Below are 23,744 nucleotides of genomic sequence, written 5' to 3'. Positions count from 1 at the left end.
ATGTGAGGAAAGAAAATATTGTTTGAACTTTGTAATTCTTATTGTTTAAGACATTATGTTCAACCTGAATGAAATCCTTGACCCATTACAGATATATGCTAACAAAATAGGCACCATACTTTGCCTTGTCAGTACAAGATTATCCACAATTAATCATAACTCAGAGCATTTCAGAGCATGTTGAAACTTACTAAGTGAAGGTAGGGGAAAGAGCTCCCTATTTGTCATAGGTCTACTCTTAACTACCAATTGCTCTGAGCACTCTTTACTTACAATATAAACCCATTCTAAACTTTTTACCTGATTTCAGAACAGCAGACATTTGAGATTAATTTCTGTAAATATGTGTTTCATTACATGCTAATTTTTGTACAATTATTTTTCATAAAAACTACAACTGCAATTGTTCTAAACTCGCTAATGAAATACTTATTCCCAAGGGGTAATATATTGAAAAGTTTAATGCTGCATGAACAGAGATATTTGTATAGAATTTTAATAGGGAGTTTAACCCTTCTATCACTATACATCTGGATTTTTAGTGGTGTCTTTGTCACAAGTTAAGTTTGGTTTCTGGGATTTTTAAACATATAAATTATAAGCTAATATGTCCCCTCATCTGACTGTTCAGCTTATTTTAAAAACAAAACAGTGAGAGCTTTAAAATTAGAAAAGCAAAAGACTCTGAAAGACAATGGGCTTCCCACTGAAATAGCTGGTATGCTATTTTAGTTCCCCAGTTCCTCTTTTCTCTAGACAGATGCTAGCCGATGAAGGAGCAAGCTGATTCTCACCTTTACACAAAGCTTTCCTTGCACATGCAAGGCCTTATCTATCATGAGTCAGTATTTAGCTGCTGTACGTATATCTCTTTCCCTAATGAGGTTTAGTCTCCTTGAGCATAGGGACCATATTTATATTTCTTTCATAATTTTCCAATGATCTACCTACCTTAGCAGAAGGTACATAGCTAATCCCTATTAAATATTTGTTGACTGCAACTGTTATGAATAAAAGTTCTAAAACCAAATAGCCAATTACACACTTACAATGGTAAAAAATGGTAACTTTTATGTTATGTATATTTTATCACAATTTTTAAAACATAGCTAGAGTACATAACATATAAAAAGGAATCTAGTAAAATTATACCAGATGAACCCCTAACTGGTAGTACCAGCTGGGGATCAAGTCTCATGGCTTAAACTGGAACCTCAGTCAAATCTAAAGGAACTTAGTTAGCAAGGCAACAAGACAACTATTGAATGGACAAATTTTCTTATTCAAAGGGGCCCCAATATTAAGAAATTTTTTAGAATGCCAAGAATACTAAAACAGGCAGAGATTTAAAATATAAGCCTGTGGTTTGGAAAAGTCCATCCAAATCAACTTTTATTGCTCCCTTTCTTCTGTATGGAAAGAAGAGTTAACTTTAAGTATCCCATTAATAATTAATTCCAAATCCCCAATGTGAAATGTAAATACAAATGTGTAAAGTAGGGAAAACAATTCATTTTTCATACCTTACCTAAGTCCCAGGAGTAAGTCCAAATTAGCATGCTGATGTAATAATAAGAAAGATAGATGACAGAACGTCAAAAGTAGACAGGTCTTTAGTCTAAATGCAGAGGTGGTAATTCCCTTTGAAGCCAGACACAGGCAGAAAAGAAAGTGACACTACAGAATTTTGTTTCTCCTCCAAACAGAGAAATGTACCGGATGCAGTCCCTTTTCCCACAGACCAGGTGCTGGATGTACTCAGACCCCAAATCCAACTGTCCGAGCACTTGGGTCTGATTCACTCCTGCTTCCCCTGAAGCACTCCCGAAAGAGAAAGCAGTTAAAGGGTAATAGTTTACATCCATGCCCTTTCTTCTGTACCTCAAGCTCATTAAAGGACGCTCCAAAACTTTTTAGGTTGAATGTTAACACCAGGGTGTGGAGGACGAGGGGCCTCGACTAGGAGCTCCCGGGTTCTTTCTGATAATGTTCTGTTCCTGGAGCTGGATGCTGGTTACTTGGATGGGACTTCATAAAAATTCATCAAGTATGTATTTCTTTGCAAACTTCTCTGTATGCATATTGTCCTTCAATTAATTAAAAAACTCTGCTTCTTCATTATCAAGGTTTACAAAATGCTGAGCTTTACAAAATGGATACAAAGTGAAATGCAAAAGAAAAGTACTCAAAAGGGCTTTAAAATATTCCCAGAGTACTAACTTGGGCTGACCTTTTATTTACTTGGGCTGACCTTTTATTTACAAATACTGCCTTTTATTTACATGCCATCCAACATTTTCACAGCTTTGCATGTTTAATATATGTCAGTTAAATGGATAAGGGCACATATTATGACTCCTCTATGGACCTAGTCAGTATCTTATCTCACATTTTCAAGGAATGACAATTTTGGAGTAAAAAGATGAAACCATTTATGCACCAAAATGTTTCAAGTTTTAACCATTTTAAATAAAATACAGTGGTTTTTTAATGCTTATTTATTTTAGTAAAATGAAAATAAGTATGACTTACCCACTACTACACACATAGGTGCACTATCAGACTGCACTATATTCTGCAACGTCCTGTGGGGACACCTGTGGACTCAGAGGCCCAGGCGGTCCCTAGGATGCCCTGCCCCTCTGGGCCATGGTTCTTCGATTCCCCCCCCTTCCCTGCTCAGTGATATGCAGGGCTTCAGGGCTAACTGTCCCTACATTAAATGACCCCAACCTCTAAGCCTCCAGCCTGTTACTCTTTCGGCAGTAAATGCTCTACCTCTACCACCCCATTCCCACTCCTAATGGTTACCTTGAACATCCTAAATCCTTCAACTTTTGCAATTCCTCTGATCGTAACAGGAAAGAACTGAAGGCTTACCAGGGAACCAGGGAACGAAACTTATTAAGTCAATAACCTTACTTTGGTGTAAAATTATGTATTTTTGTGTGGACTATTTTCTTTCTACTCAGCAGTTTTGCTGCTTCTTCCATTGTTCACCGAGTTTTTACTGAGCACCGCAGCATGGTGGTGAATAAAAGAGCTTCTCCCCTAATGGACCTTGTGGTCTAGTACTATTTCCCACTGCACAGCTTTTCTAGTTACAGAATCTGAATCACAGAAAAACTGAGGCAGAGATAAAGAGAAGTCATGTTCATTACTAAAACCCAGGTTAATGCTCCTTCCTTCTTAAAACGTTTCTCTTAAGACCGTTTTCAAGTCGGAGAGCTTCTGCATAAGGGGTAGAATAACATCACAGCTTAGGGCTCAATACAGAAGGGATGTCTGTACTTCCCAGCAAAGATGTGGGAAGGGAGGAAGAGAAACAGTCAGATTGTTACAGAAGCACAGTAAGACATTCCCTTCTTTCTGGTTTTAAGCGAACACTGGTAATGGTAGAGTTACAGCTTGGGAAAATCTGTTTTTCCCTGTGAGGGCTGTCTCCTTGGGAAGAACCTTAGAGGACAGAGGAGGAAGAGAACCCAGAACAAGGCTGGGGAGAGCAAAGAGGATGGGGGTGCTTGGGGCAAGAGGATATAAAGAAGACAGGAAATGGAACCTGCCATATTGTAGAGCACATTCAGAACATGAGGACAGCCCTGTTCAGGAATAAAGAGCAACACGTATGGGGTCGGAAGGGCCCCTTGAGCTATTCTGGGAACCCGAGTATGGGGGCAGGCAACTGCTGCAGCCCCAGCTTCCTTTTCAAGAGGTAGTTCCAATTTTTGTTAAACCCCAAATAACCACCTATCAGTCAACTGTAGACATCAAAAACTAATGAAGGGCAGGAAAAATAAAAAGACTGACCTCCTTCCGCCCCCATTTTCATTTAGGAGCATTTAACCTCCTCGGCTCCTTTTCTTTTTGATGTGTTCTTTTTTCAATTTGTGTTATTTTATTCGGGCAGTATCACTGTCTACCCACAAGACAGAAATTGAAAAGGGACAATGCACAAGTATCACGAAAGACAGGGAAAAAGAGTCTGCCCTTCCTCTTCTCACCAACACACAGAGCCCCCTCCCTGCAGGTAGAAACAGTAGAAGATTTAACTAGAGTTTTAAAAACTTTTTCAAGAGCAGCACGCAGTTGTTTCGTGTTGCAAACTACGTACTATATGTGGGAAAGAGGATGCAGCGGGCAAAAAAGGCGTAAGCATAACTTAAGCGAAAAATCCCTACCACGTTATGAAAACTTCCTTCTCAATTGGAGTGACAAACGATTATCAGAACGACGTACGGAGTTTCCACAAAATACACATCTCCCACCATGCTGGGGTGAGAGAAGGACCAATAATACATTTGTTTTGGAATAAGCCAAATTCCCCAAACTAAGCTAATCAATAAGAGATCTAAATGTTTAACTTGAAGAATAACAGAATGATTAACACGGATATAAATTTAAATTAAAATACTGTTCCCTAGTATATAAGTAATTAACCCTGAGGAAAAAACAGGCTAGCTGGCTCCGTTTCATCTGACTGGGGCCTCAGAGTCCTTCGGGCACTGCTTCTTTCACAGCATGAGGGCTAGGTCAGTACTTCCCCTAAAGCATCACATTCAGCAACATTTGCCGAAAAAAAATTTATGGGGGATCTGATCATTAAAAGCAACAAACATCCTCTTTAAAGACATTCTTGCTTCAGGAGAAGCCACTACATTCATATCCTAAATGTGAAGGTGAATGCTGAAGATTAACAATTAATTGAAAGAGTATTCTGTATATCCACGGTAAACACAACATTTCTATTTTATTTCTTACTGCAGGTAACTGAAAGATCAGGTGAGTTGTTAAAACTGCACTGTTACTTAGGAAACAGGGCAGATCACTATGTCCCTGGGGCAGGAATGTACTTTTAGGGGAAAAAAAATTACTTTGAGAAACACATGCATGTTTAATAGAACCAATGTTGGCAAAAAAATAACTGAAGTGACTGCTTTAGATTTAGAACAAAGATGTTTAGAGTCACACCTAAGGAGAGAAAACAGTCTTTATCTGCTGATGGCAAGCTAATTTAAGGAACAGTTCACCTTCAAAAATGCCCCATTTCTAAAACCCATTGAAAACTTCATGTTTTTGCATGAAGGAAAAATAAAATTCATTGTGAAAAGGTATTCATTTACTGTACTTTTTCTTAAACACAAACAAATAAGTAACATCAAGAAAAAATTACTGATAGTTCCAAGGACCAAAGGACATACATATCATATTCCAATTATTCTCCTTTATTAATAATCGATTCACCTCAGTTATTTTTAACAACAACGTCTGAAGGCCTACCCTGTGTAAAGCATTCCACTAGATATAGAAACGGGATACACAAGACGACTGAGCCCAGGGCCCTTCCAGCGGGAGCTAACAACATACGGGGGAAGGCTGATGCATAAAGAACTGAGCTGTAATTAAGGAACAAGCAAGGTGAGAGCCAGGGTGAAATGAGGGAAAACAGAATTAAATCGAGGGAGGTAGAGACAGCCCTTCCTCACATGTGACTTTATCCTACGGGTTAACTGACACTTACGGAATAACCCAACAGGGGAAATATTTTCACTGACTTGCACACAGGAAAGGAACCTGGCTTGTGACACTAGAAGCAGCTAGGAAAAGAAAACCCCTTCACAATTCCAGGGCACAGCGGAGGTTTGTCTAAGAGGAAGAGAGCCAATGCCACTAGTGTTTTCACTCAAAACTAACCCTCAGCAGTCTGTAACAAACTGCTCACAAGCACCTGAAAACTCGCCGCAATCTACTTCCCACGGCGGAGCCAAGGATGACAAATCATGAAGCTGTTTCATGCCACCCACAGGAGCAGAAGAGTTTCAAATCAGTTGGAAAGATGGGTATATTACAATGGAAAACAGAGAGTAAGAAAATGCTTCCACTACACCACTTAGGCTATGAGATGCCAGCTGGCTGAGAGCTGAGGTAAACAAGACCGTCCAACAGGGGACAAAAGATTCAGGAACTGCGGACTGTATAACGGGAAGTTCCAACGGGACGGGCAGCCCCGTGACAATATTACAGCAGAAACACTTCCTCACACATGGCTGAAGCTAAGGCACTGAAGAGGTAAGCAAGATCTGCTGTACATCACAGTGTCCCCAACAGGTACTGGACTAACAAAAGGTTCTTTCCCCCAAGCCCTGAGGTAAAACCTGAGGCTGTTTACTATGGCTCCAAAGGTCAAAATTAATAGAATGAATTGAGTCTTCTTCTTGCTCTTTGAAACTCCTTGTCAAGTGGCACAGCCAGCTGGGCACACAACTCTGATATGCAGATCATCACGTTTGTGAACAGATAAAATGAATTACAATGAGCACAGCCTATCATACTTCAAATCTCTAGTGGGCAGGAAGGTCTCTCTTTTACCCAAACCCTATCCAAATGCCTCCTCTTATGGTCCATTTGAGGCCATTTAAACACCTCAAGAATCTGTACTACATCTCATTAGCAAACAGCTCTGGACGCCAACTCCAAGTCCGTAAAACTCCAATTATCCTAAGGACAAGGTAGGGTAGTAACTATGTAACAAAAATAATATCAGCTAACAGTATGTGAACATTCAAATATGTTATTTCATTTTTATCACCACTAGCCCAATAAACACATTTTAAAGATGAGGAAATTGAGGTACGGGGAGGTTAAGTCATTTGCCCAGGTAAAGCCAAGATTCTTACCTGGGTCTGCCTCACACCAATATCCACTAATATGAGATTAAGAACTTAAAGAAGGAATAAATGGAAATGATGATACATTACCAAACCACCACCCCAAATAGAAGAAAGGTCAGGAAAGTTGGAGAAAATTCCTAACTGCCACAAGACATTCAAAAACTACAGTTGGTGACTTGCGCCTCCTACAGAGAGGTGGAGCAACTGATAAGCTCTAGTTATGGTTTTCTGAGGCCATAATGGTTAGTTAAGAAACGCTATCCTGCACCATCGGCAAATCTCTCATTTTAGGACAGCTGCCCACACACTCGCTCATGACCATTCTCTGACTGTGACCTTGACAGCAATACCACCGCTTCTATCAGAACACCAATCACACCATCTGCTGTCAGAGCGGCAGCAGTTCTTAACCCCCGTACCACGTACTACGACTTTAATGGAATAGCAACATCCCAGTACCAGCAATCGAAACCACCACACTGCAACCGCCAGCTGTCCAGCTACCCGTCCACTCAGCCAACGACTCCTCGTAATCACTGCGTGCCGGGCTCTGTGCTAAACGCCAACCCCTCTCTGTCACCTGCAGCAGTGCTCCAAAGCTAAGAAAAGTCCACTGTCCTACCTCCCACAAGGAATCGTGCTCACAGTATCAAAGCACAGAGCTCATGCCAATTATGAAATGGGATTTCCTGTTAAGCAAATCACAAAGAACCAGTTATAAAACCACATTCATTTAGGGCAATAGTTCTTAACCCCAGCTGCATACTGGAAGTCACCTGGGAGCTTTAAAATAATGCCAAATGCCTAGGCCTCATCCCAGACCAATTAAATCACAATCTTAGGAAGTGGGGCCCGGCATGGATTTATGTTTTAAAGCTTCTCAGGTGATTCCAAAGAGCAGCCAGGGTTGAACACCACCAACCTTAAGTATTTCTAGAGTGGTTATTTCTGAAAAGCGCTTAACTCACATATCTATTAGGTGGCACAAACACCACAAAGACTCCCTCTCCCATCCACGCACCTGCCATCTGGGCTGTATTAAAATGATACATCAATTAAATGAGCTCTTAAGATCATAGTCCCATTATTTCTTTGTTTATAGCAGTGAAATACTAAACAAGCGAGTACGATGAGCTCACTCGCAGCCCCCGACGACCCTCAGGCCTCGCGCTGAGACCCAGAGCTGTATAATGCCCTCGCAATGAGGAGGCAGGTAAGCGTCCCCACTCTCAGGCAGGTGAGTGTGTGGTTCTGTGGAACTGGCCATGCCAAGGCAGGAAGCAGCCTCAGCTCAATACCCGGACAGGAGGAAACCTGCACAGTTCAGGCATGATTATCAAACTCTTTGTGCTCTTAAAGGAGAGTAATTATAGGCATGTGAAAAAAGGAAAGCACTCCCCGAGGAACTCTTCCTCACACGCTTCCCAAGAGGCACTAGGGCCATTAAAAATTCCATGATGAAGAGGAAAAACAGCCTGGGAACAGCCAGGAGGCAATACAGCAAATTAATACACCAGCCCTCCTTGGGGAAAGCTGTGATAAAACAGGAAACACTTCTCTCTTCGCAAAATAAAATTATACCACTAATGATAACATAGTCACCACACACACACAAATCGTTCTAATGATGGGTGTGAAATTCCCAATGCTGCCCCGATGCTTTGAAAGAAACCTTTTCCGACGACAGATAAAATGGAACAAGAAAAAGTAAAATTTCCATTCGAAACAGTTTTTAATACAGCCATTCCCCTGTCTCTTCCCTACCACCACCACGCTAACATTCTCCTTCCTAGGTGCCAGGCTTGGTTAAAATGGTCCACTCTTTATAAAGCTCACCATCTAGTTCTGAATCCACTCTCGTCAGCTGCTCCCACCAAAGCTGACTGCTCCTTCTCTCCTGACCCTTTGCTGAGCAGGGACCCCACTATTTCAAAGAAATGAGAGGAGCCCCAGGGGCTCAGTGTTTCATCACCCACATTTTCTAAAAACTGCACAGAGGTCACTGGTGCAGATCACTTCCCACAGATGAGCGGTCACCACACTACTGACTGTACCCTCATGAGTAAAAAATGTGAGCAAACACGCCTTCTATATGGAATACATGCACATAAAACTAAAATACGTGCTGCTAGACTAATATATGTACAATTTAAAACAAAAAGAATAATTTAAGGATAAGAAAATATAAGTAAGTGTAAGTTTAAAAATTTTCTCCCCTGACCGCACAGAACCTCCGTATGGCACTCCACGTTGCATCTGCTCCCCTGGGAAGGATCTCTAGGAGGGCAAGGATCCACTATCATCGTCCATATTCTCTCGCCCTGCTCTTGGCAATGGTCTAAAGCAATAAGTCGTATTTCCCCAGAGCTGAGGGCACCAGAAGCACAGCCTAGACTTCCCCATGTTTCCAAGTCTAGCCACAAGCACTGCCAGCAAGAGAATGAAGATAATGAGGTGGATAATGAGATACACAAAGAAACAAGAAGCTGACACCCACTCCAGCCAAGAGGAGGCTTTAAAGGCAACAGGAAACCTGATAAAAGCACGGATACCAATCTCAGCAGAGCACAGCTCGAGGTAGCAGAGGTAAAGGAAGGCAGACAAATAATCCACCTTCAGCATCGGGCGTGATACACGGCTATTTCCAGTCTTCCCGAAGGTGTACAGTGCCATTATTTTATTTGGTATTAAGACAAAAAGCTGAAGGACTGCTTTCCTATGGATTGATATCGTGAGTCTTCCAAGATGGCTGAACACCAGCTCCTCTAAGAAGGCCTCCCTGAGCCTCTGAGTTAGGACCGCTCCTCTGCACTTCCTATCATTCCGGGGCACACCTTTGTGCCCTTATCACTCCATATCATAACTGTCAATTTCTACACCTGACTTTCCCATGAGAATGTGAGCTCCTTAGGGGCAGTACCGAAACAAAGCCTGGCACATAGCAGGGAGTCAGCAAATGATGAATTCATGAATGATGAATAAATCACATGCTACTGAAGAAAAGGCCTTACAGTAGTTTATCATCATCTCACAATTTTCGACTTTCCTAGTGACATCATTTGTGATGCGCTCTCTTTTCAAAGGACTTTCTCCATTAACATACTACTTGAGTAGAAGGTTTGACAGCAGGTATGGCGCAATTTATTGTGATAGCCCATAGTGGAAGTTCTCATTGTATCCATGAAAGAGTAACTTCTTTGTGCAGCCTGCACCCCAAATCTATGAACATATCCATTTAAGAACATAATAGAAAGAAAAAAAATCAGAACCTCAGAAAGAAATTCTTTGTGCCACTAGAAATACTAAAGTTCTATGGTTCAGTCTATTAGCTGCTCTTTTGTGCATAACAACCCTGCTAAGGGTGCTATAATTAAAACCATATTTACTTCATATGTCACCTAAGAAGAGAATTTACACTGAGAGGCACTAAATTCATTCTGCTATGTAGGCACAGGATTCATTCTGACAAATACAGAGAGTGTCAAAAAAAGCATACACATTTTAAGAAAGGAAAACTGTATTAAAATTCTAACACTCAATATATACCAATAACAAAAGACAAATACAAGTCACATTTGACTTCTGCAATTACAAGAGATGCTCCAAGTGGTTACCATCAGCGTCCAGACACCTCTGATTATGGGGAACTACTGCTTGAGCAACGTTGACCAAAGTGTCCACTTGCATACATTTGTTTGGCATTATTTTGGCACACATAGTAAATACTAAATCCCTAGTAAGTTCCAGGCACTGTGGTAGGTGTTGGGCAGGTATCAGGGAACAAGGCAACATCCCTGCACTTTGAAGTCTATATTCTAGTGAGAGAGATGGTGGGGGAAAAGTAGGGGAGGAAAAAGCCCCAATAAACAAAGTTACTACAGACTATGATAAAAGCTCTACGAAAAAGATATAGATAACAAGCAGGGAGTGGTAGAGGTGGCCCCTTTAAATTGGATGGTGTGAGAGGTCCTCCCTGTAGAGGTGGCCCAAGCTGACATGAGAAGGAACTGCTCTAAGATGGCAGTCCAGGCAAAGGGAACATGTGATGGTTCAAAGGCAGGAAAGGGTGACTGTTTTTGAAGAACAAAACGGAGTTCCCTAGTGCAGCTGGATCTCTCCCCCAGTGAGGAAGTTTATGAAAGGAGTTTAGACTTGCAGGCAGAAGTCAGATTAGGCAGGGTTTTGCAGGTCATGGCCAGGACCATTAATAATGTGCTATGAAGATGGGTTTGTAGCAGAAGAAATATGAAATATGAGGCAGGAGACTCAGGTCACAGTAGAAACTTAAATTACATACTAGACACATGACCACAGGAAAGAGACCTCGCCACTCTGGCTCAGCTTCTGCATCTGTAAAATGTCCAACGACCTCTAAAGGTTGCTGTCAAGATTAAATTGGATGCTATCCATAAACATACTTTGTATGGTAGGAAAGGAAAGTGGACACTTACCTGGCAGAGCAGTGCGCAGGTGAGCATCTTCGGTGAGAAGCGTCAGCAAGAACATCCAGGGAGTAAAGAGGAGAAAGGGGATTAAACTGCAAGAACAAAACAGATTATGTCAGTAGGCTTATATGTGAAGCAGACCTGATCGTAAAGGGTAACCTGCTATTTCCTTTTCCTCTTTAACTCTTGTTATGCCACAGACACCATTCAATAAAATTATGCACATCCAACAGTGTACCTATGAATGTAGCATTATCTCATCTATCACACCTCAAAAAAAGACTATTCTTTGGTAAACAACAATTTTCAAAAACTTCTAATACACAATAATTACTTCAATGGCAAGATAGAATAGTTGATCCCTGAACAACGCGGTGGTTAGGGGTGCCAACCTCTGGCTCCCTCAAAAACCGACGTATAACTTTTGACTCCCAAAAACTTAAATACTAATAGCCTACTGTTGACTGGAAGCCTTACTGGTAACATAAACAGTAGTTTAACATATATTTTGTATGTTATATGTATTGTATACTATATTTCTACAAGAAAGTACGCTAGAAAAGAGAAAATGTTATCAAGAAAATCATAAAGAAAATACATTTATAGTATTTTTTTTTCAATCTGTGCATATGTGGACCCACACAGCGCAAACCTGTGGTGTTCAAGGGTCAGCTGGACTTTATAACTGACGTAATAGGAACTTATGCCTACTGATTATCAGTCCTTGTTTCCAAGAAGATGAGCATGAAATTACCTTTCCATTTCCTTACCCTGGCAAATGTTTCTAGTGGTTAGCACATACCAGCAGCATAGTGTGGTGGAAACAGAACTAGAGTAAGAACTAGAAAGCTAACGTTTAGTTCCAGTCTACCACTGAGTTGCCTATATTAAAAACTACATAATCCCTTTGAGTTTTACTATCCTCACCTGTGAAATGGATGTCTCGCTGTCTTACCTATTTTATAGGATTATTATGAGGGCTAAATGAAACATCACTTTCAGTTTATGAATTAATTTCAGTTTCTCTTCTATGAAACATTTGTTACCTCAAAGGTGGTTGTGAGGATCGAATGGGATACTATACATAAAAGTACCTCACTTTATGTTTGCTAACTGTCTTTGGACTTTCTCCACAATAAATAAACCTCCCCCAAAATTACTCTGAATGGTAATTTCCAAAAAACTAAAAGAATACAAACTACAGAACCTTTCTCTATGTCAGAGGTTCCAGTCCCAGTTCTAAGAGCTCTATGACTTTGGACAATTTGTTTAAATCTCATCTGTAAATAACAGACCTGGACAGGGTGAGTCCCCAAGGTCCCCTTCTGCCTTTAGATCCTCTGATGCAAATATGATTTAGCACCTAGCTTGGAGTTCCCCAAACTGCAGTCTCTCACATACCCCTTAACAACTTTTTCTGTATCTGCCCGCCAGCTGCACAATTTACTTAATATTTTTATATTAATTATTATTACTCAGCCTTGTCCTTACCATATTTCTATGAAACAAGTTTGATATAATGATTACATCTATTTTATAACTAATTGCCAAGATAAAGCAACTTCTCTCCCCCCAAAAACCAAAAGCTTCAAACATAAAGGAACATAGCCACTGTCAGTAATTTTAAAACACCCAGCAAATAACAAGATGTACCAAGGGCTCCCTCAGGGGGCAGCTGGGGACAAGACTAAGAGTGCAAGGCTCTAAGGCCTCGACCCCACTTTCACCGAAAGCAACTCTACCCTCTTCTGCTTCATACATTTAGACTTCAACATTGAACTTCTCAGCACAGGATTCTGATGTTTAAACCATTGCATGTGAAGTTCATTCGGATTTCTTACTGCAAAGTTCAAAACTAAAATGAAAACGGGATTCCTATGAAATAAGTGTTACAAGTAATAAACTAAAGATCACAGCTGATCCTAACAACAAGTTCTTAACAGTGAATATCGAATCTTCTTGGAAAACAGTCCTCCAAGAAAATCAGAATAACACAGGGAACAGAAACCTTACCTCATGTGCACAAGCAGAAATGTGAGGAAAATCAGAAGCCAACGCTTTATTCTTTCTAAAGAAAAGGAAACCAGATGATAAAATAAAGATGACAAAGAAAAGATCTTACCTGATTTCGTTCTCTTTTCCCAGCTGATGGTAACCAGAAACTAAAGAGAGGGAGAGAATAACAGGAAAGAAAATGGTAAAAGAAGTGATAGAAAAATCATAGGGAGAAGATAAAAACATTTTGGGATAATGAAGTGAAGACAAAGAAACAGGAAAAAGATGGAATTGAAGCAGAGAAGGATAGAGATGTTAAATGTGTATGAACTTTATTGCAGAAAATAACTCTTCAAAGGAAAAAGCCTTGTAATGGAACGTAAAAGACTAGACACTCTAAAAATAAAGCCAAGATTATGGTGTGACACCAATGCACTCTCAGCTGTGCAGTGACAACAGGATCCCCAATCCAACAAGGGCATAAACTACACATACATTTTGCCTATTTTGTAAATTAAAAATTTGACCAAGCTGGGCAGGTATAGAATCATAGCTGGGTACTGATGATGACGTGTGCAGGCGACATCAAAGAGCCAACCATGTTAGGAGTTGGGCTGTCACAAGAATGATTTTCCAATAGCTACATGCAGGCTTTTTAGTTGTACTCATAAGAGTAGTTAGGACAAAAAGATATTTCTCTATACAGAGGTCTAAATGGGAAGAGAATACAACAGAATAGAGAGGCAATCACCCATTTTGAACAAAAAAAATTTTGAGAGACAGAAAAATGAGTTTAAGATATTTCCATCCTGGGCCGGCCCAGTGGCTCAGGTGGTTGGAGCGCGTGCTCCTAACGCCAAGGTTGCCGATTTGATTCCCACATGGGCCAGTGAGCTGCACCCTCTACAGCTAAGATTGTGAACAACAGCTCTCCCTGGAGCTGGGCTGCCGGGCCTTCCGGCAACCAACTGCCTCAGCCGGGGTGGGGAGCGCAAGGCTCATAAACCAGCATGGGCCAGGGAGCTGTGTCCTACACAACTAGATTGAGAAACAACGGCTTGAACCGGGGGGTGGAAAAAGGAGAAAGAAAAAAAAAGATATGACATCCTCATTGGAGGCTACTTTTATAATGCACCACCTGTAGGTATAAAAAGCAAAGAAGTGAAAACTAGTCTAGAACGGAATAAAAAAATCACTTTCATGGGTTTAGAGTATTAGTCATTTTAACTGTTATAAAGTACAAATCTTTAATCCCCTCTTTCAGTTCTAAAGTTGGATTTGTGGGGTTTCTTCATAAAACTTCCCTCCTACCTCCTTCTCCAAGGAACAGACTAGAAGAGCCAGTAAATCCAAAAGCACTTACTCTTTCTGCCGAGAGTCACTAATGATGTGGCCTATCCTTTCAGCACCCAAAGTACTTATGTTGGTCTCCTGAAAAGAGAAGGAAGAGAAGACAAGAGTGTCAGCCAAGCACAGAACAAACACACCAAGCACAATCTGTCATCAAGCTCACACTTTCCCATTACTGCGCCCCCAACCTCAAAAGCACATGTCAAATGTCAATCTGCAAATCCGACAGCAATTATATTCCTTTTTATGAGACTCTATCTTAAAAGTATTTCTTATTATCTTAGACTTATTTTTCTTTAGTGTCAAAAAGGATTCATCATAAACACTGTTTACTATATATAGTATTTTAACACAGTAATATTTCCTAGAGTTATTAAAGTATATAGAAATAAAAACACTTTAAAAAAAAACCCAGCCGGCCTGGTGGCTCAGGCGGTTAGCTCCATTCTCCTAACTCCGAAGGCTACTGGATCGATTCCCACATGGGCCAGTGGGTTCTCAACCACAAGGTTGCCAGTTCGATTCCTCGAGTCCAGCAAGGGATGGTGGGCTGTGCCCCCTGCACCTAACAATGGCAACTGGACCTGGAGCTGAGCTGCGCCCTCACCAACTAAGATTGAAAGGACAACAATTTGACTTGGAAAAAGGGCCTGAAAGTACACACTGTTCCCCAATAAAGTCCTGTTCCCATTCCCCAATGAAAATCTTTAAAAAAAAAAAAAAGAAAGAAAATCCAATAGCAGCCACTTTTTAACAGACCAGCACATCAAGCTCCCTGGAGTCATATGATTAGAGCCCCAACAGCCTTCATAATGGGACATTTACCAAGTGCTCACTGGTAACAAACACCTAAATATCTGCTGACTAAACGTATACACGTCAAAGGACCTTTGTAACTAGCAAAAATTGTCACCCTGTATTTTGTCTGTTCAACATTATCTCTGAAAATAAAAACAGAAGTCTGTATAAACTGGTTCTTAAATTGGGAGTTCTCAAGGTTGTAATATGAAATCTTATACTACAAGCAATTCAGAAATTAGTCATCTCCAAAAAGCTGGAAAATGGCAGAAGGCTCTCCCCCTTCATTTAACTTGAGTACATTTATAATGACTATCTATCGCAGTTCCTGGGGAAGCATCCCAACAGTACATGAGTAAGAGTTATACATATATGAGTAAGTATTAAGATGAGCAAGCATATGTTATGGGCATGAATGTCAAGAACGTCAAACCTGTTACTCAAACACATTTGTTTCTGAGCAAATATTATCTGTATTCATCTACATGTATGATTAGCTTAAACCTTAAGATACACATTTTAGCAGAACTGGCTATCGAAAAATTAATTTGAAGTCAGATTCTGGGCAAGAGTGGAGCTAAATAAAAAGGTTTCATATATTATATTCTTCATATTCTCCCTCCCTTACGCCTCTGCCTCCTGGTCACATGCAGCCACGGTAGTGGGGCCAAGGGAAAAGATGGGTGAAAAATGAGCTATTTGTTACAGCAGAAAAATTAAGTTAAAGTGCCGTAATGTTTAAATTTACAGTTTATTACTGTGTAAATTACAAGCAGTACTTTGCGTAATTAGCAGCTCGCTGGCAGGGAGCTGTGAATGAAACTCATTATTTATGATTACAATTTAGAAAAAGAGAAGAGAGATGGGGAGGGAGAAGAATGGGGGCAAAACAGTGACCTCTGCTAGAAATGACAAATATCCCCTTAAGGTGATGAAGATGAATTAAACAAGTAAATATTATTCTATTCATTTGAAATCCTTAGAGACGTCCAACAGGCCCTAGTTTCCTTCCTTAAAGGGAGCCTTCCAGATGAACTGATTTACTTCCCTGGAACAGGCTCGCTCTTATTTCACAGGAGCTGAAACAAAGTAAGGTAGGTGGTAGGGAGAACATTATCTGTCGAGCCTAACGAATAAAGAGAAAAAAATCATCTTTCTGCTTCCCATTCCCAACCTCCTGCTTCCTTCCACCCTATGTACTCCCTCCATCCCATGTACTCTGCTAGCTGTCAAGAATAAGCACCCAGAATAGCAAAAGCTCCTTTTTATTGTCAGTAAAATGAGTGATCCAAAAGAAGTATCATTCTTCCAAAAATCAAATGTCTTTCTAATTAGAAATTGAATTTAAAGATACTAATTAGAAATTGAATTTAAAAAGAATCTGAGTTCATGTGGAAAGAAACAGCCTCGTTTCTTTTGCATGGCTAAAATGTCAAAAAACTGTTCCTTGATGAAACTATAAAATAGTAGCTCTCTGCGAGCAGCCAGAACAGGGCTCTAATCACTCCATCTCTGGCTGGGCACAGAGCCTGCCGCAGAGTAGGCATTCTGAATGCATATGGAGTAGACAAACAAATTAATGATCTGAAATGACTCTCCCTTCCTTACTCTTTGCCCACCACCACGTCTTCTCTGACTAGGTATAAGCCCCAATCTTAACCTGTTTTCAATCTCAAAGCTAAAGTAGAAAGCAAATAAAGTAATTTTTAAAATTTAAATAAAGAAAGAATAAAGAGAAGTCAAATTTGGGTTCAACTCTACACTCTGCCACTTCGGTCTGGATAACATCAGATGTTACGGAACTTTTTTGAACCCATGTTTTCCCCACCTGCTAAAGGGGAATATCATCTTTTTTAGAAGGTTTCTGGGAGGGTTAAATGAACCGAGTGTGTAGCACGGGCCCCGGCAACGGCAGAACTGAGTAAGTGGCAGATGGTCCTCCCTTGTGGCCAACAAGATGTTTTGAAGTTTCATAACAGGGTTTTGGTTTTTTCCCCAGTTTTTTATTTTTAATGAATTCTAGAATAAAAAACCAAAGTTGGGATAGAGGAAGCATTCATGAATTCAGAAGGCGTCATAAAGAAGCCAAGAGTATTTAAACTTACATAATATCAGATTAATCAAAAAAAAAAGAGACAGAGATCAAGCCTTTAGATTTACAGACAGTAGATACTGTCATGACAGTGTTTGCTTGTCAGAACTTCTGTACGAATTAAGCTTCATCTTTTATATGCATGCCCATTCATATCCTACATAATGTTCACTCTTGTGAAGTCGCAAAATATTCCAATTGGCTTAATTAGCTCCAGGGAGTTCTGCAGCACCGTTGAGTATCAAGAGGGTATGCAAATCCCACAGGAAGGACTATCCTCCCACCGAGCCTAGTAAACAGTGAGAGCCATCACCTTCCCAACAAGCCTTCTTCGCCCCTTTCTGAGGCATCGAGCTGCAGCTCCAGGCAGACGATTCAAGCGAGCATGGTACCCTAAAAAAAAGAAGTTCAGTAACTGAACGCAGATATATTAACACCACAGGCCTCCCCACCCCCAAACCATCCCCAGGATGTTACTAGATTGACCCTTAAACGAGTACCACTATGCTATTTGTCAAGGCTTTCAAATTCCCATGTCTCTGCCACCAGCAGTATGATCTTAGGCGTGTCGTTTGTCTTTGACCTAGACATTTTCGACAAAAGAGGGCTACCACTTGCTCAGTCCTGGCTTAAGGGGGTGCTACGAAACCCAATGAAATAGCACATGGAAGGTACTTTATAAACTGAAGGAAAAACAATGATACAAATATAAGGTGCTATCAACAATTTCTAATTGTAAGTTAAATGCTAGTTATTATTACTCGAAAACATTCTAATTCATGAAGTAACGGCAAAATAGCATACGTAATATAATCTCATTTTCCTAACTGCTAGGTGTGTTCTACACATAAAAAAGACAACTGGAAGAACCACACCGAAATGTTATCAATGACAGTGTCTCTGGATGTGGGATTATAGGCCATTTTAAGTTTCTTCTTCTTCCAATTCTTGCTTATTTGTGTGTCTGAGTATTTTAAGGGGTCCATAAAGAACTTTTAGAAATGGTCATTGAAATGTTCGATGAATGTTATTACGGCAGCAAACAACGTGCCTCAGCCAGAGAGTAGTCATTACTAAGAACCAATTTCTTTGAGAAGGCCTTTCAATCCCCCAAATTCAACAAAATGCTGTAGAATAAAAGCTTACTGCAATTGTGATCACAACAGATGCACAACAAATGCATGAAAACTAACTGGTTCATTATTGACGACTGGGAATCCGAGAATAAATTTATAGAGCTAAAAGAAACCTCTGAAACAGTTTTATGTAATGCCACAGCATCTTAAATGACCCTGACATCCCAAAGAAATGAAAACTGTCACAGTCACAGAGAGGTAGACAGTCCCAGAGCGTTTACCACATGTCCTCCTCCCTGTCCCAGGCACTTTCCACCCCACCTTGCTGCATCATAATTGAAGGAAAGGCAAAAGGAAGGGTTCTGTATTTGTGTGGAAGTCCATAATAGGAGAATGCTTAAAATAAATATTTTAGGGGTGATATAAGGTAAACGGGGTCAACTATATGGTGATGGAAGGAGAACTGACTCTGGGTGGTGAGCGTACAATGTGATATATAGATGACGTAATACAGAATTGTACACTTGAAACCTATGTAATTTTACTATTGTCACCCTAAAAAATTTTAATTAAAAAAAATTTAAAGAATATTTTGCCATCCATTCAAAAAGTGACATTATATCTTGTACATGAATGTGAATGTACTAAAATCTGTTCTGTTCGAGGATCCAATACTTCAGGCTTCCAGTGAGCACTCAACAGCCCACCAGCTTCACAGCTGGATAAACGGCTGTGAAACGCTGCTAGACTTCCTCAATCTGGCACAAGCGGCAACGGCAAGCTGAAGGAATGTCCTGCTAATATATATCCCAAGAGTGTCCAAGGACTGATTTAAGTAAGCCTGGAGAGAACCTCATGCTTTGACACTCACCCTTGAGTCCTCTAGAAAAATCCCTGGACTGTCCAAAATTCAGAGCGCCAATGTGTGCTTGGCGGGAGGAGCATGTACATCATGAGACGATTCTCACCAGAGATCGCCATAAAAGTGGGAAATGTATTATGGGCTCCTGAGAACTCACCTCGTTGAGCTGGTCGAGAAGGTAAAAGGAATGTGGAATCTGAAAGTTTATCCAGTCCAGAATCCATTCTTTCTACTTCAGAGCAATGATCAGGAGCCCACTTGGGCAGGAGATTTGGGACAGTGAATCCTGGAACACATTCTCCTTCATAGAACCAATCACTCTGCTCATCGTCCCCTAAAGTAAAGATATTGTTTCATAAGCTGGAATTTTAACATGCTGTATCGAAAACCAAATAGGAGGACGACTTCTCGTGCTATCAGTTTAATTATGCTTTTCAACTAAGGTCAATGTACAAAAAATTATTTTGAACCTTCTTCTTGATCCATATTATAATGAAAACTGGGATATCAAACTAGTTGCACATAAATGTCATACTGTGTGATGCTGGACTGTTTTTAACAGTAAAAACTAATAAAGCTACCATTTACTAAGCTACTAAGCCTTTACCACCCACCAGGATCCATGCTAAAAATCTGTAAATATGTTATCTCTTCCAAACCTTACAAACTCCAACTTACAAATGCAGCAACTAAAGGCCAAAGAAGTGCAGGTCAAGGTAGTAAATGATGAGCTAGGATCTGAACTCAAAGCCTGACTCATTCCAAATCCTTTACCACGAAAATAAACTGCCTTCCATGTACCCTTCTCAACAGTATAAATGAACTTGGGGATTCAAAGCCCACAAATATTTCTCAATTTAAAACTAGCTTTTTCTGAGGGATTTCTTGCTATATTTGCATTTCTCATAACAGGTGAATAAAGAATGTATACCCATAACCTCGTTTTTTCCTTGGTACCTCATTAATGGAACAGAAAATCATCTTGACATTAGCAATCCAAGCTACCAGGAAAAAAATAACCACAGAGACAAATAATATATTCCCCCAAGGCTTGTCAAGAAGTTATACCATTTGCCCAAGGCCATACTCTTCAGTAATGACAAAGTCAAGACTAGACCCACATATCCATACTCTCGATTCAGACTCCTTTCTATTGGCTACAGTGGTAACACTTCAGTTTCCAAGAGTTTATTCCTGCCAACAAAGAGGAAGACAGAAAGACAGATAACTTTAGGTCTGCCACCCACCCTCCCTTTCAAAATAGCAAGGATGCAGAAAATGATTACAAGAATACCTAAAGAATTCATAATGCATTCTTGTATTCTCTAGTGTACACTGGATCCCAAGGAAGCTGCTCAGGACGTGCCAATACCACCAAGATTCACGGGCTACTAACACCCGGGATAATAATACCTCTTACTACTAATAATAACCGTGGACATCACTAAAAGGAGAAATGAAAGCTGTACACTGGTGAATAGCAGCAGATATTGCCACTAAAGAAGTTACTCAAAGTGTTCCCTTATGAAAACACACCACTGAGAACTGTTTCTCGGAAACAGTGGTTCGCACCCTTTCGTGTGGATCAGAAGGACAAGGAGGGCTGGGAAACACAGACTGCTGGGCTCTCCCCCCAGAGTTTCTGCTTCTGGTCTGGGCAGAACCAAACATCTGCATTTCTAGCAAGTTCCCTAGTGATACTGAACTGGTCTGGGGACAATCTGAGAACCCCTACTCTAAAAGCATCTCATCAAACCACGCACATAGATGAATTAAAGATAGGCATTAGAATTAACAACGATTAGTTTCTCTGTGCTTCAATATATGAATTCCTTTCTTATTCACAAGCATCCCTTAGGCCATTTATTAAAGCAATATATTTAGCTAGATCATGTATTCTGAGGACAAATGGCAAACTATACCGGAATATTTTTTGGTTCTCAAGCATTCACTCAAGATTTCTGATAATATGAAAAGGGACTCGCTGAACCACAAGGAACTTTGTGAGGTCATCCAGACCAGTAGTCTTCAACGTGAATTCACTCACTAGGATGCCTGATGCAGGAGCTCCTCAAAAGAGTGATGCCAGAGAATAAGGAAGAGGCTGAGTGGATCAGGCTACTGATGTCCTGCTCCTTTGGGATCTTGCTTTAACCAAAATAGGTTTAGCTATTTCATTATTTGAGGTTCTATGTGCAGTTCTGTTTGAGGGGGAAAAAGGAGAATTTCCCCCTTAACTGGGCTTCCCAATAATCATTTATTAATAGCTCACTATAGGCCAGCCAATGTGCTACTTATTGTGATTACAAAAAATAAAAAATTAAAAAAAAATTCCTGCCTTTCATAGCTTCAACAGAGAAGACACACATCTACAAATAATGTAATATGGTTAAACGATAAGAAAGCATTAAGTACAGGGAAAGAAAAGAGTAAGAGCTGGAGGAGACGATGCCCACACGGAGTTATCAGTCAGAATTCCTTTAGGAAACACGTGCACATTAACATGGAATAACTAAGACTTTAATGAGCAACTATTTACAAAATGTAGACAGTATTAAGAAACCAATAAGGGATGGTGAAGCAGCCTGGAGCCAGCACAGAGGGGGTCTTCACCATTACTAGATGTGACGTGGCAAGGGGAAAGAATGGTTATGAGAGCCCAGAGTAAGAACTGCAGTTATCAAAGGCTGCCCAACTGGAGTGGCGGCCTTCGGCAGAGGGACGCAGCCACAGCCAAGCAGCAGTCCCACAGAAAGGGAGCCAGGGAGAGCTGTAATCCAACATGGGGACTGCATTACTGTTTCCACCTCTTTGCTACCTCTATAACATGGGTGCAGCAGAAGGCGACATCCATGCCTGTGGCCGTGGGATTCCACAGAGCACAATTCCTTATCCCACTGAGCTTAGTCATACGACTTGCCTCAGGTAGTAGGACATTAGCAGATGTGGTCCAAGTCAAAGCTTTAAATATTCATGCAGGGTTTGGCTTGGTCACTTGGCATTCTTGTCCTCCGCCATGAGACACCCATGCCACATATAGCCACTGCTCCTTTAGCCTAGTACCCAGAATAGGATACACTGAGTAGAAGGTGGGACACCAGCTGAGCCCAGATCAGCTGCATCACAGCTAAGCCCTAGCCCCACAGCAAGAAATAAATGTGGTAAACCACTGACAATTTGGGGTTGTTCAACAGTATTATCATAATTGAAAGTGACTATTACACCCAATCTCCCTCCCCTCCCTCCCTCTGTTCTTCTGCTGGTGCCTACCACTGGCCAAACCCAATAAGAAATCGAGGGCAAGAAAACCCACTGATGTCATCCATAGATAAGACCTGGATATGACCAGATGTTGTCCATAGATATGCCCTGGCACTCCGGGAAAGAAGAGGATGGGATTTCAGGCAGAGGCCAGCACAGACAAAGAGATGTGGTAGCAGGAAACAACACGGCTTTGTGCGGAGCCCTCTAAGCATCTAAAATATCAGCAGAATATATGAATTGGAGAGAGACACAAAGAGGAAAGCTGGGGCTATAGAATATTCCACAATCTTCCAAGGAAACCAAGGATTCCTTATCACTGGAAAGGTTTTCCAAAGGCCCAAAAGTAATCTGTTGTAACAGGTCCACACTTTCTTACACCTCTGTAGAATTATGCCTCATAACCTTTAAGAGGTCCACCATGACACTTCATAGTACTGTAGTAAAAGCAAAGAAAAAGAGCAAATATTATCATTCTGAACAGTATGCACCAGTTCATTCATGGAAAGACAACCAGACTTGCCTGCTATGAGGTAAGAGAATCTAGACCCTGGCTAGAGCCTACCTGGGAGCACATACACACACAACCTCTAATGACCCCAAGCTCCCTCAGAATCAGAAAGGGATAGATATGTACTCCCAACCTCTATGTAGCAGGAAGCTCAACAACTCCATTCAGGCCCACAACTCTGAGGCATGGCCGAGACACCCTCCCCATGGTCTCTCTCCAAAATCAGGCCTTGGATCCTGGGTCTCACCGTCCCAGGATCCGGAGTTACTAGGGAGCCTATTGAATCAACCTAGACAGGTAGCCACCATGACTCTGTCCGTCAATCACTTACCCCTGGGAGAAAAATCATGGGATCAGGGACTTTTGAGCTCTACAAATCCTTTATTTAAAGCAAGAAAACTACAGTCCAAAGGAGCTACATGAAATTCTTACTGGTACGTAATTGGTGTGGCCCTGAGAAAGTACACAGGACAAGAACAAAGTTTCAAATTCCTGTTTAGGTAGTAAAACTAAAGAACTGATAATTAACATACACCAGCCTTATTCCCAGGACTCTATGCTAAACTTCAGGAGTTTTAACTTTAGAAAGATGTTTTCTATAATATATTTATCCAGAATGCTGGGATCATTTATAAATAAAATAAGTTCTCCCTATGTAAAAATAAGAAGGTCTTAACCTCCAAAAA

The 23,744-nt window shown here is 40.8% G+C and overlaps 1 protein-coding gene across 3 annotated transcripts in view; it reads right to left on the bottom strand.

Annotated features, from left to right (window-relative positions):
• GPATCH2L (G-patch domain containing 2 like) overlaps positions 1–23,744 on the bottom strand; it is a 49,665-nt gene that overhangs the window by 11,660 nt on the left and 14,261 nt on the right. Inside the window, exons 4-9 of one of the 3 annotated variants that reach the window (XM_081048621.1) lie at positions 19,444–19,620; positions 17,662–17,741; positions 14,472–14,539; positions 13,236–13,275; positions 11,120–11,205; positions 1,529–1,560 (exon numbers count right to left, since the gene is read on the bottom strand). In XM_081048621.1, the coding sequence (XP_080904747.1) occupies positions 1,529–1,560; positions 11,120–11,205; positions 13,236–13,275; positions 14,472–14,539; positions 17,662–17,741; positions 19,444–19,620 (483 nt within the window). Of the gene's footprint in view, positions 1–1,528; positions 1,561–11,119; positions 11,206–13,126; positions 13,182–13,235; positions 13,276–14,471; positions 14,540–17,661; positions 17,742–19,443; positions 19,621–23,744 lie in introns of all 3 variants that reach the window. The other 2 variants (XM_081048623.1, XM_081048622.1) reach the window with 2 other exon arrangements.

This window comes from Rhinolophus hipposideros (genome assembly GCF_964194185.1).
Source record: "Rhinolophus hipposideros genome assembly, chromosome: 5".
NCBI classification, from domain to species: Eukaryota; Metazoa; Chordata; class Mammalia; order Chiroptera; family Rhinolophidae; genus Rhinolophus; species Rhinolophus hipposideros.
The sequence above is the reverse complement of the archived record's forward strand: the minus strand, read 5'-3'. Positions and strand labels throughout refer to the sequence as shown.